The sequence below is a fragment of the Engraulis encrasicolus genome, chromosome 3 (genome assembly GCF_034702125.1).
Source record: "Engraulis encrasicolus isolate BLACKSEA-1 chromosome 3, IST_EnEncr_1.0, whole genome shotgun sequence".
NCBI classification, from domain to species: Eukaryota; Metazoa; Chordata; class Actinopteri; order Clupeiformes; family Engraulidae; genus Engraulis; species Engraulis encrasicolus.
This window is the reverse complement of record NC_085859.1, coordinates 9252080-9264375: the sequence shown is the minus strand read 5'-3', so window position 1 is coordinate 9264375 and position 12296 is coordinate 9252080. Positions and strand designations below refer to the sequence as shown.

General features: G+C 38.8%; 1 protein-coding gene and 1 long non-coding RNA gene across 2 annotated transcripts in view; both read left to right on the top strand.

Moving 5' to 3' along the window:
- LOC134446519 (E3 ubiquitin-protein ligase TRIM47-like) overlaps positions 1-12296 on the top strand; it is a 34924-nt gene that overhangs the window by 3258 nt on the left and 19370 nt on the right. Inside the window, exons 2-4 of the mRNA XM_063195882.1 lie at positions 5463-5558; positions 7567-7794; positions 8566-8619. Of these exons, the coding sequence (XP_063051952.1) occupies positions 5463-5558; positions 7567-7794; positions 8566-8619 (378 nt within the window). The remainder of the gene's footprint in view (positions 1-5462; positions 5559-7566; positions 7795-8565; positions 8620-12296) is intronic.
- Positions 8448-9183, top strand: LOC134445683 (uncharacterized). The gene is made up of 3 exons (XR_010034339.1): positions 8448-8737; positions 8841-8876; positions 9122-9183. It is a non-coding gene; the product is annotated as an uncharacterized LOC134445683 (long non-coding RNA).

The following is a 12296-nucleotide window of genomic DNA, read 5'->3' as shown; positions in this document are numbered from 1 at the left end:
GATGGGCTCTTAATTTAGTCCTGCCTTTTTAAGTTGTATGGTTAGACCTACTCTAATTTATAGGATAGGCCTATATTTCCCAGTAACTTCTGTGGTAGCCTATTTTTTTTCTCTCTTTTGCTGATATTAGCCCATACCAAAAAAAAAAATCCTTTGTTTTTCAATAAGCCTAAATTCAAAATAAACAGTCAGTTTACACTCAGTGAGCTGAACTTAAAGAGATTTCAATAAGTTTAATAGGCTATCTGGTGATGCTTATTGTGCATCAGAATATGTTAAGGTTGTTATCCACCTCCCTTTGTAGGTGAGTTTTTTGTGCAAGTTCTTGCATATCAGTGTTTATTGTTAAGTTTATTTTCATGGTTGAATCTTTGTGTTGTGTGTCTTTAAATGTTAGAGGAATACGAGAAAATGTGAAAAGAAAGGCTTTATTTTTATTTTGCAAGAGAAGTGAGGCAGATTTTGTTCTGTTACAAGAAACACACTCACTTGAAGAAGATGGTAAATTTTGGAAATTACAATGGGGGAACAAGACCTACTATTCTCATGGTAGCAGCCACTCTGCAGGTGTTGCGATACTCTTACATAGATTTAAAGGAGAGGTTTTGGAAATGATGCATTCTTTAGAAGGTAGATGGGTCTTAATTGTTGCCAAATACGATAAGAAAACCTTTATTATCGGTAATATCTATGGGTATAATTCTAGTCAACTTAACAAAATCCTTTTTGCTGAGATCTCCAGTAAAACTAAATCACTCAATGACAAATATAAAGACTCAATAATCATTCTGGGTGGAGATTACAATGAATGTATGGACGGTTCAATTGATAGATTATGAAGTTGAATCAAAGTTCTTATTTAAATAACTTAATATTGTCCTTAACTTCTGATCTATCTTTAACTGATACTTGGCGTTTCTTTAACCCAGATTTAGTTGATTTCACTTGGTCCAACAATACTATGACATTGAAATCAAGAATTGATTTTTTTTTAGTCTCACAGTCTGCTTTGTCTTTAGTTATAGATACCACCCACTCTGCTGCACCTTTAACAGATCACAAACTCATAACTCTCAAGATTGGTGACCTACACACCAAACCAGCAATAAGAGGATATTGGAAATTTAATAATTCCTTATTAACTGATGAGGAATTCAATAACTGTATTAAAGCACTTATTAAAGAGCTGTTTGCTGATTGCAGTGATGGATACAAACAAAAATGGGAATTTTTTAAATACAAAACCAGACTCATTGCTTCAAAACGATGTAAACTAATTAAAGCCAGTAGGAATCAGTTAGAAACTGAATTATTGCAACGCTTAAATGTATTATCCAAAGAAGATAATACAGAAGAAGAAAAGTTAGAAATAAAACAAATCAGTCTGCAACTTGATGCTCTTTATTTAAATCTAGCAAGAGGTGCCTTTGTGCGGTCTAGAGCCAAATGGCTGGAAGAGGGAGAGAAAAACTCTACTTACTTTTTTGCTTTGGAGAAAAGGAATGGTCAAAGGAAAATGCTGAACTGTCTTAATATTAATGGTAAAATCTGTAATGATGACACTCAAATTTCAAACCATGTTTATAATTTCTATAAAGAATTATACACCTCCAATTTTAATGACTGTACAGCAGAGGTGTTCATCAAAAAAATTGAGAGATACATTCCAACCATAGATGACTCTTATATGTCATTCTGTGACTCTGACATAACGAAAACAGAGATAAGGAAAGCACTCTTTTCAATGAAGAAAGGTAAAGCCCCCGGTATAGATGGTTTATCTATAGAATTCTATGTTCATTTCTGGGAATACATTGAGAACCCATTATTCTGTATGTTCACAGAATGTATTGAACAAATGCATATGACGACAACTATGAAGCAAGGAGTTATTTCTCTAATTCCTAAACCAGGGAAAGATGTGCATTCCGTTGAAAATTGGCGCCCAATATCTCTGTTAACAATTGACTATAAAATTTTAGCACTGGTCTTTGCAAAAAGGTTCAAAACTGGCCTTGATGCTATCATATCAGAGACACAATCTGGATTCATGAAAAATCGCCACATTACAAACAATATAAGACTGGTACTTGATCTTTTGGATTACTCAGATGAGGTACACTCTGAAGCTCTCATGCTACTACTAGACTTTTACAAGGCCTTTGACTCCATTGAGCATCAGTTTATTTTTCAATCTCTCAAGCTATTTGGATTTGGTGAACCCTTTATTAATATTATACAGACGCTTTATAAGGACATAAACAGCTCTGTAATAGTTAACCACAGCACTACTCAAAGATTCAATGTTGAGCGTGGAATAAGGCAAGGGTGCCCTCTTTCCCCATTTTTATTTCTGCTAGTGACAGAGCTTCTTGCTTTAAGTATACTGAATGATTCTGATTTAAAGGGCCTAACCATTTTTGAAAGGGAAATTAAAATATCACAACTGGCAGATGACACAATTTTATTTTTACAAGATAAATTACAACTTCCTCATGCGCTGGCTCTTGTGGAGCAGTTTTCTGATGCATCAGGCCTAAAGTTGAATGTTTCAAAATGTGAAATATTACCCCTACAGGTCTGCAATGATACAGTATTGTATAACATCCCAGTAAAACAAACAGTTAAATATTTAGGTATACAAATAACTAAGGATCCCAAGATAAGAGAGGAATTAAATTTTGCAGGGAAAATAATAAAAGCCAAGAACATCTTTAACTCCTGGTTACAACGAGATCTTAGTATATATGGTAGAGTATTGCTTTCTAAAGCAGATGGTCTTTCTCATTTTGTTTATCCATCTCTCTCCTTATTTCTAAAAGACAAAACAATAAAACAGGTCAACAAATTATTTCTGGATTTCATTTGGAGAAATAAACCTCATAAATTAAAGAAGGAAGTGGTGGCAGGTTGTAAAGCTAATGGAGGCCTAGATGTTTTAGACTTCTCCAACACAATCAACTCCTTCAGGACTGGTTGGATTCGGAGATGCCTTTTACAACCCAACTCACTCTGGTTCTTTATCCCTAATCACATATTCAATAAATTAGGTGGTCTTTCTTTTATTCTTAAGTGCAACTTTTCCCCTTCTAAACTACCTCTTAAACTTTCTAATTTCCATAAGCAATGCCTACTTGCCTGGAGAATGTGCTTTGTTCATAACTTCTCCCCCCATAAAGTATTTATATGGAACAATTCTGATATCACTGTAAGAAACAAAACCTTATTTTACCCTAGTTGGTTTGAACATGGAATTTATGATATTTTCTCTTTATTTGATGATTCAGGTTCTTTCTTGACGTATGAACAGTTTCTGTCACGTTTTCTTTTTCCTATACCCTTTCGTCAATTTCAAACAGTTATAAAGGCAATCCCTCAAGGGTTAGCGCTTTTAATTAAAAGTCACCTGTCATATAATTTACCTAATTTTACTCCACTCTCCTCAGAAATCATATTGAACGGCATTAACATATTTGATAAAAAATGTGACAACAAACATATACGTAAATCTCTTCAACAAAGGGACAGAATCACTCCTAGAGGGAAATTTTTTTGGAATCCTTTAGTTCAAGACATCATTTGGAAGAAGGCTTGGCTACTACCTCACAAATACTGCATTACGAATAAAATAAAGGAAACTCATTTTAAAATTCTCCATAAGATTTACCCCACAAATGTATTTATTTCCAAATACACAGACTTCAGTTCAAATTGCTCTTTTTGTGGTAATGAAGATTAAACTCTTGTACATTTATTTTTTGACTGTAACACAGTGAAACGCTTTCTTGCAGACCTTAGTTTTTATCTTTTTTCACAGCAAGACCTTTATGTTTTCAGTCTTAAAGATATTTTCTTTTATTATGAAAACTCAAGTGACCCTTCTTTTGAATTTTTAGTGAATTTCTTCCTTTTACATGCTAAGTTTTTTATTCATAAGCAAAAATTGATATTTATTTTAGAAATGTCTTCTCTTCTCAATTCTCTCAAACTTGTAAACAATAAGAAAAATGACAGACTTATGAGTATTCTTTAATTTATTCCTCTTGTTTGTTTGTTTATTGTCTATTTTATTCCTTTTCATTTCTTATTAGAATTGTTTAATGTAACCTAATCCAAATTGTCTATATGTACTATGTTTTCTTGACCTTGTGTGCCTTATTGTAATGTCATGTCTTTGTCATGCTCTTTTATTACAATAATAAAAAAAAAAAAAAAAAAAAAAAATGGTTCACTTCCGATGGGTCTGGATACACTTCATCACAGAAAATGCTGAGCTGCAGGTATAAGTTCGCTTAAATGGTTGATAGGGAACAGGTAGGCTATGAAAACACCCATAGTGGCAATGTAGCCTACAACACTTTGTCTTCTTTTGGTTTGGTAGGCTACTCCTCTGCTCTGTCCTTTTCCTGAACTGAAATTGGTTTCGCTTTTTCTTATCCCGAAGTTGAAGGACAGGGTGCCAAGGCCACCCCCTCCTTCACCAGAGACCAAGCGGTTAATTTGGGAGTTTGGGAAAGATAATCGCGTCACATGTGTGTGCACAAACCACAAACGCAACCTGCGCCGCCTGGTGCCACTATAGGCAACGCTTGTCTTTCTAGCGCAAATGATCATTTAGCCCACACAAAGCGTGAACTTTCGTAATCTTAGATGACTGCAATGTAAAGATCCATACATGATCACGTAGGCTGCAGAGCCCTTCTCAACTGATTGACAGTTGCACTCACGATGCTATAACGCGACATGCCCTGTCCAACAAAAAGTAGCCTAGTCTATGTTGAATAGGCTAGATAACATTTTCTCACAAATTATTTACTAATATGACAATTTCGATCATAATATGTTTGTCTGTTACCCAGACTACCAAGTTTGCTCTTCATACAATGCTATTTTATTATTTAGGCTATTTATTAGCCTATTTATTTCTTTTAAGTGGCGAGGGCATTGTTCTTCCACTGTAGGCTAAATTACTCAAATGAGCACTGCATTCAAAGGGAATAGGCTAATAATTTGGACATTGTAGGCTATAGGCTATAGTAGCCTATTCTATTTCGACAATGTAGGCATAGCCACTCGAATGGCTATGCCTATGAAAAGAGCTTTCTAACAACACCACAGACATTTTTTGTGACTAACACTGACTTATATAATCAAGGCTGAATGTATAGTGTCCTACCCTCATTTGTAAACCTTCGCTAATCTGTTTCTCCCTTAATATTCATGTCAGATTCAAACCAATGCAGGTCTGGGGTGCTACCTTGCTACTAAAAAGGCACACCAAGTATGACTGAAATCCGGGTCGGTCGGGTCTCAAAGTGTCTAATTTCACGTGAAATGACCCATTACGAGTTTCCCTGCCATTTGTAGTATCTAAGTTTTTCATCTATTAAACTAGGCTACTATTAATAAAGATGAAAGCCCTTAAAGCACCTTAAAATTGTCTTTAATTCCTGATGTTCCAGGAGGGGTTGGGACAGAGCCAGAGGAGATGCCAGCAGATAATCCAGTTGAAGGAGAAGGAGCTGCAGGAGCTGAGGAAGGCTGTGGAGACTCTCAAGGTGAGAACTGACCAGAGAAGAAGACAATTTGCAGCAGATCTATGGTTATTTATAGTTATGATAGTACTCATAAGCTGTGACACAAACATGGCTCTAATCAGGGGCGTCAGTAGACCCAATACTATACAGGGGCACAATAGGGCACCAAAAAGAAATGCGAGCGCGCGAGAGCTGAAAACATTTTGGGCAAATATATATATTTTTTAAATGAGCAGAGATAATTTAGAGGAGGGGGGGTATTATTTGTAATATTTATTTATTTAGTGATTTATGGATATTCTAATTTATGTTACACAATACAGTGATGGACAACCTGAATTCATCAGTTTAGAATCCAGTGCCACATATTCCAAATGACATGATCTTTAGGTAAACCCAGGTAATTTGGAATAGCCTAGTGGCACTGGACCATAACTAATGAACCCAGATTGACCATCACTAAAATGTAGCATTGAGATGTGTTCATGGATTCGATAATCATGTGAAAGGGCCATGGATGCATTGACTTGGAATAACACATGCAATACTGTGCTGGTGTTTACACAAATTCTATGTCATTACATTTCATCTTCTTCAGCCTTTTTCATCTGCTATATTGTTATTCTCAAAAATTGGATCGTTTTATCAAAGCTTCATCTAGTAGTTGATTTGTTTTCTAATGTTTCTGGTATTTTATTAAGGCTATCTGGTAAATATCTGATTTGTGCACAATGCACTCTGCCTCACTTTGTGCCTGTAGTTTCCCCACCACAACTCGCCGATAATGAACGTTTGTGTTCGCAAGTGCTCGAATGGTTTTCTGTCTAATAGCTCCTTCATTTGGAAAAGGAGACACGGGACAGACGCTCTTACACCTAGTGCGCCCATGCAGTGCCGTTTGAGCGCTCCTCTATGGGTTTGAGTTTATAATTTTATAGGCTACCACCGCAGGCGTGCCAATATTCTTGCGTAGTGCTGCGTCAGGTGCGTAATGTGGCGCATGCTACAAGTGAGAAGCACACCAGGCTACGGAAAATGAAAGGGTTGGAATTGTGTTCCCTGGCCCTGACATGATGACATCGAATTTATTTGAAATGCAGGCTCCAGTAAACCTACGTGTTATTTGTTACCTAAATGAGTTTTAATGTTTCATTGACATGAAAACCAGGACATTTCCATCATTTCATAAAATATCCTGGGACGCCCAGGACAGGTCGTAAAATCAGGACATGTCCTGGGAAATACGGACGTTTGGTCACCCTATATGTAGGCCTATTACAATCAATGTTTTAGTGTATCTTTACTCGGAGAACTAGTAGGCCTGTCGTGTTTCTTAAAGATAGTTTGACAAACTCCTGCATGGCTCTGTGTATTAGCCAACAGGCAACTTTCCGGCTACATGCTCCGAGTGCGAGTGGCCGTTACTGGCGGCAAGTGGATTCTGAGTGCAGGCTGCGTCCGTGTCAGACTGAAATTCTAACTTAGATGTAGTATAGGCTACGCCTATTTTAAGAAAAGAAAAACATGCAGGCATGTATTCTGTAGATTATCGGATGAGTCAGACTTAAATAATAAAAAATTAAAGGTATGAAGTTAATAAATAAATATATATATTTTTTAAAAAGCAGTGCCCCATTATACCCTGGCACCGCAGATCCATAACAGGGCACGTGCCCGGGTAAAAATGGTCTAACGACGCCGATGGCTCTAATGCTGTTTGTATCGTCAATTTAACCACTTCTCCTTTTACCTTGTTATTACATTAGACAGCTGAGGCTTTTTTATCCAAAGCAACTTACTGATATTGCAGGTTATTGGGTACAGTCCCTGGAGCAATGTGGGGTTGGGTGCCTTGCTCAAGGGCACTTCAGCCATGGGTGGATATGTACTACTGTAGGGAGTGGTAAGGGCAGAATTCTCCTGATTGTATCCTTCTGACCTGTGTGTGTGTGTGTGTGTGTGTGTGTGTGTGTGTGTGTCTGTGTCTGTGTGTCTGTGTGTCTGTGTGTCTGTGTGTGTGTCCTATCAGTCTGGTGCACAGACAGCAGTGAAGGAGAGTGAGAGGATGTTTACTGAGATGATCCACTCCATTGAGAGAAGGTGCTCTGAGGTGACAGAGCTGATCAGAGCTCAGGAGAAGGCTGAGGTGAGTCGTGCTGAAGGACTCCTGAAGCGACTGGAGCAGGAGATTGCTGAGCTGAAGAGGACAGATGCTGAGATGGAGCAGCTTTCACAGACACAGGATCCCATCCATTTCCTCAAGGTAGACATTTACTGGTAACACTTTACTTGACGCCGGTGTCATATGCATGTCATTACAGTGTCGTTAAGTGACATTCGGTTATGGCAAAGACAACCTTGAATTGTCCAACAGTCATAAATTGTTTATGACATGGACATATTGTTTATGACTTATCTATGACTGTGTCATGACACTACTACAACACTGTAATGACATGCATATGGTGCATAACTGGGTCATGATACTGTTATGATAATGTAATGACATGCATATGACACCGGCGTCAAGTAAAGTGTTACCCATTTACTTTTAAAGGGACACTCCACCCATTTGCATTAGACTTTCCATTGCTAGACACCCAGTCATACTTTTGAATGGTTGTGCAACACTCTCTCAATTCCCCTTGAGACAGGAGAAATCCGTATTCACATCTTAACACTTCCTCCTACAATGATGTAAAAATCGTCATTTTATTGAGCATTGCAATGCATTATGGGGATTGTTGTCACAAATCCACAAGCAATAAAAAGCCATTTTCTGCCTTTCCTCAGCCAAGAAGGCACCAAATTAGAAATTTATGCTGCTATTCTATTACATATATGACCCACTTTTAATACATATTCATGTCTCCACCGGTGGAATGCCCCTTTAACAAGGTTCAAAACATGATTTAAAGGGTTCATATTAGCACAGTAATACAGTAGCTCTGTCTATGTTCTTCCAATCAAGTGTCCATTGTCAGTAGGTCTACATCACCCTATTGTGTCTTTGTGTTTCTCTGTGCAGAACATCAATTCCATCCCTGAGAGTCCTTACAGCACTGTTTCATTCAGCGTGACTGTCAGCCAAAGCTTCTCCTTGGAGCCCCTGAAGGAATCTGTGTCTGCACTGAAGACGCAGCTGGAGGAGAAATTACAGTCAGTCTTCAAGCAGGAAATAGTCAAGATATCTGCAGCAGGTTGGACATACGTGCATAGAAACTAAAACAGACATCTTCTGTTAACTTTTCAAAGTGAGACATAACTCATCTGTTTTTATTTTTGCTCTTTTTTGTCTTGAAGCTGTGAGAAATGTCCAAATCATCCAGAGCATACAGTGTAAGTATTAAAGTGTAACATGATTACTGTATGTAATTGTCATCATGACCATATGCAGCATGATCAGTCTGATTTACATTCACAGAGTAATTATTGAAATGCAAAAAGATTCTGAAGTACATAGAGAGCTCTCTGGAAACATAATGTATGTATTCATGTGTCAATATTTGTAGCAGCCCAGACCTCCTGAGTCATCAGATGTGAGATGCATGTGGGTGAATGTGTTTCTCTGTGTTGGTCTGCAGATACTGATCCTGAACTCCCAGTCAGAAGAGTCAACAGTAAGGAGTGGCTTCAACCAGACAGTAAGTCATTATTCAGGACCTCTAACAGCCTCCAACCCTTTAGTTCAAGCCAATGACATGATGCTAACACAGCCTTAAAGCCTCTCACACACACACACACACACACACACACGCACGCAGTAGTGAGATATTGTGCTGTAGTGGTGGTGAGGGTGCACGTTAGGTGACATTAAGGATGCTAGGCTGAGCATCTCCAACAGGCTGCTAGGCTGTCCATCTCCACCTAGCTGTCTATCTCCATCACGTTGCCGACTATTATGAAGACCGATGGTGGTGCTGTAATCCACCAATTTAAGCAGCGTTACAGGTTGTAGACTGGAGGTGCAGCTGTGCATGTGCAGAGGGAGGGGTGTAGGAGTGTGTGTGCGTGCATGCAGGAGACTGGTGGTGTGGTAACTCAGTAAACTCGGACAGCAGTCATAGCTACTGTATGGGCCAACTAGTGGTATCATTACCATTGTACATGATGTTGTTCACAACCATCAACCATCAACATGAACCTTCCTTTCACCTACATTTCAGACAGGAACCACTGCCTCAACTGGGATTTGAACCGACAATTCACTGAACTACATACCTGCACTCTAACCACTAGACCACCACTACCTGTTCTCCAACAGGCACCATTACCTTCTTGAAGTAATAGTCTTGAGTAGTACACTTTAAGTATACTTTTATATACTTAATAATAATACTTAGAAATCATTGGTGGTGATATGCTTTTATTGCATTAAAGACACTTTTATATGTTTAGTTTGTGCACCAAAAAGTACACTTAACCCTCTAGCTACCAGAATTTTTTTGAATAGGCCGGAATTCTACCAAGAATTCTGAGGAAAAATTGACATTTTGGTCATATTTTAAATAATGTCAAATAACTTGAAAAGACATGAAAAGTGTCAATTACAAGTTACTTTCATATTAAAGTAGAGAAAACACACTTTCAAATGGTATATCATTTATGAATAATTAATTGTTCAGTATTCCCATCGAGTGCCTTTGATGTGGATTAAATGATAAAAATGTGATAAATCCGATATTATCCAGGCCTATCTATCTATATATCTATATATTTAGGCCTATCTATCTATCTATCGATCTCTCTATCCATCTATCTATCTATCCTTCCGTCTATCCATCCATCCATCCAGGGTCAAAGTTGAACAATGATCATGTGACGACAACAAATGTCGTTCACCCAAAAGTCCTGTTTTCAAGCAGTTTCAAGGTGTAGTAGAGAGTAGAGTAGACTTTATTGTCACTATATAAATATAGCGAGATTATGTTTAGTAGCAACCCACAAATGCCCACAAAATAAAAGATATATTAACAATAAATAAATAAAATCCATAAAAATCCATAAAAATCCATGTGCATCTCACAGTATCGATAGTCCTGAAGTATTGAGGGGGGGCAGGTGACGAATTGAGTTCAAGAGTCTAATGGCAGTAGGGTAAAAGCTGTCCTTCATTCTTGTAGTGCGGGCACGCAGAGTCCTAAAGCGCCTGCCAGATGGTAGCATGGTGAGGAGCCTGTGACCAGGGTGTGTGTGATCTTTAAGGATGTTTAATGCTCTGTTTGTGCAGCGTATATGGTGGATCTCCTCAAGTGTGGATAGTTGGCAACCAATGATTCTCTCTGCTGTTTTAATGATGCGCTGTAACATCTTCTTGTTGTTGTGTGTGCAGCTCAGTGTTTCCCATACATTGAGGAAACTATGGCGGCCCGCCATAGTTTAAATTTGGCCGCCATAGTTTCGAAAATGTAAAAAAAAAAAAAAAAAATTTTTTTTTTTTTTTTTACGATTTCCGTTTTTGTTAAAAACGATTTGAATTACGATTTCCTTCGCATTTTCCTCCTGGAGTAAATACATCCTATAGAGAAAACCACAAGTGCAGTACAGAGGGATCAAAGCCCAGTCAAGTTGTTGTAGTTAACTTGGGTTTGGGAGCAATAAAAAAAAAAACCTTCCGAGAAGGGACAGTTGGGATGAGTTTACTAACACTCCCCAGGCTTTGTTTTACAGTTGTAATGAGTTAGGTGACAGGCCTTCATTGGCACGGCAGAGGTTATGTAGCCTTCTTTCTCAAAATATAAATGGCTGAAATGTAGGCCTATGCCTATAGTTTCTCCATGCGTCAATGTCATACTGTACTCATTGTTTTGCCATTTTGCATTTACACTGCGTGAATACCCCCACCCCCCCCAAAGGCCCGCGTGAAAAGACGACCCCCCCCCCCCCCCCCGGACAAAAATCCCTGCTGCCCCCATAGTTTCCAAAATTTCTGTGGGAAACACTGCAGCTGGTGTACCAGGATGTAATGCTGTATGTAATTACTGATTCAATTGTACACCTGTAGAAGTTAGTGAGCAGATCTCGTGGTAGCTGGGCCTTCTTTAGAGTGCGAAGGAAATATAGCCTTTGGGATCCCTTTTTAGCCATTGCAGAGGTGTTGGCGCTCCATGACAAGTCCTTGCTGATGTGCACACCCAGGAATCTGAAGCTCTGTACAACCTCCACTGGCTCCCCTCCGATGTTGATGGGTTGGTGGTAGTGGTTGCCCTGGCCACACCGCCTGAAGTCCAGGATCACCTCCTTCGTTTTCTTGGAGTTCAGGGCCAGGTTGTTGGCTGAATTCGAAACGGGAGGCAGTGACTCGATGACTCTCCTCCTACATAAACAGGTCACTGATCAGAGAGGCGAAGTTAGCTGATGAGGCAGCCGTTACGAACGGCACTAACGAGTGCGCCGCCTTGCGCATTTGATGTTACGGCGATTCTTGCGATTCTATGGCGGGAGTTACGTTCATCACGTTAGCGCTTAGCTTACGCATGCTATTTGAACGGTGAATGATCGTCAGACGGCGGAATCGTAAAATAGGCTATAAATAGATCTAGCGACAGCATATTTAGATACTACAATGTTGATTTATGCATTCGATTTTCAATATCTACATACATAAGTGTCAGAATCAAGAGTATGATAAGGTAGTAGCTTGGGTAGTAGCCATGTTTGTTTTTCAGGTTTCCGGTTGAGAGGGAGGTGGCGCACAGCATGTTGGGTACCAAGGCAGCGAAGTCAGCATCTGATGTATCCTCGAAATATCCTCGTTAC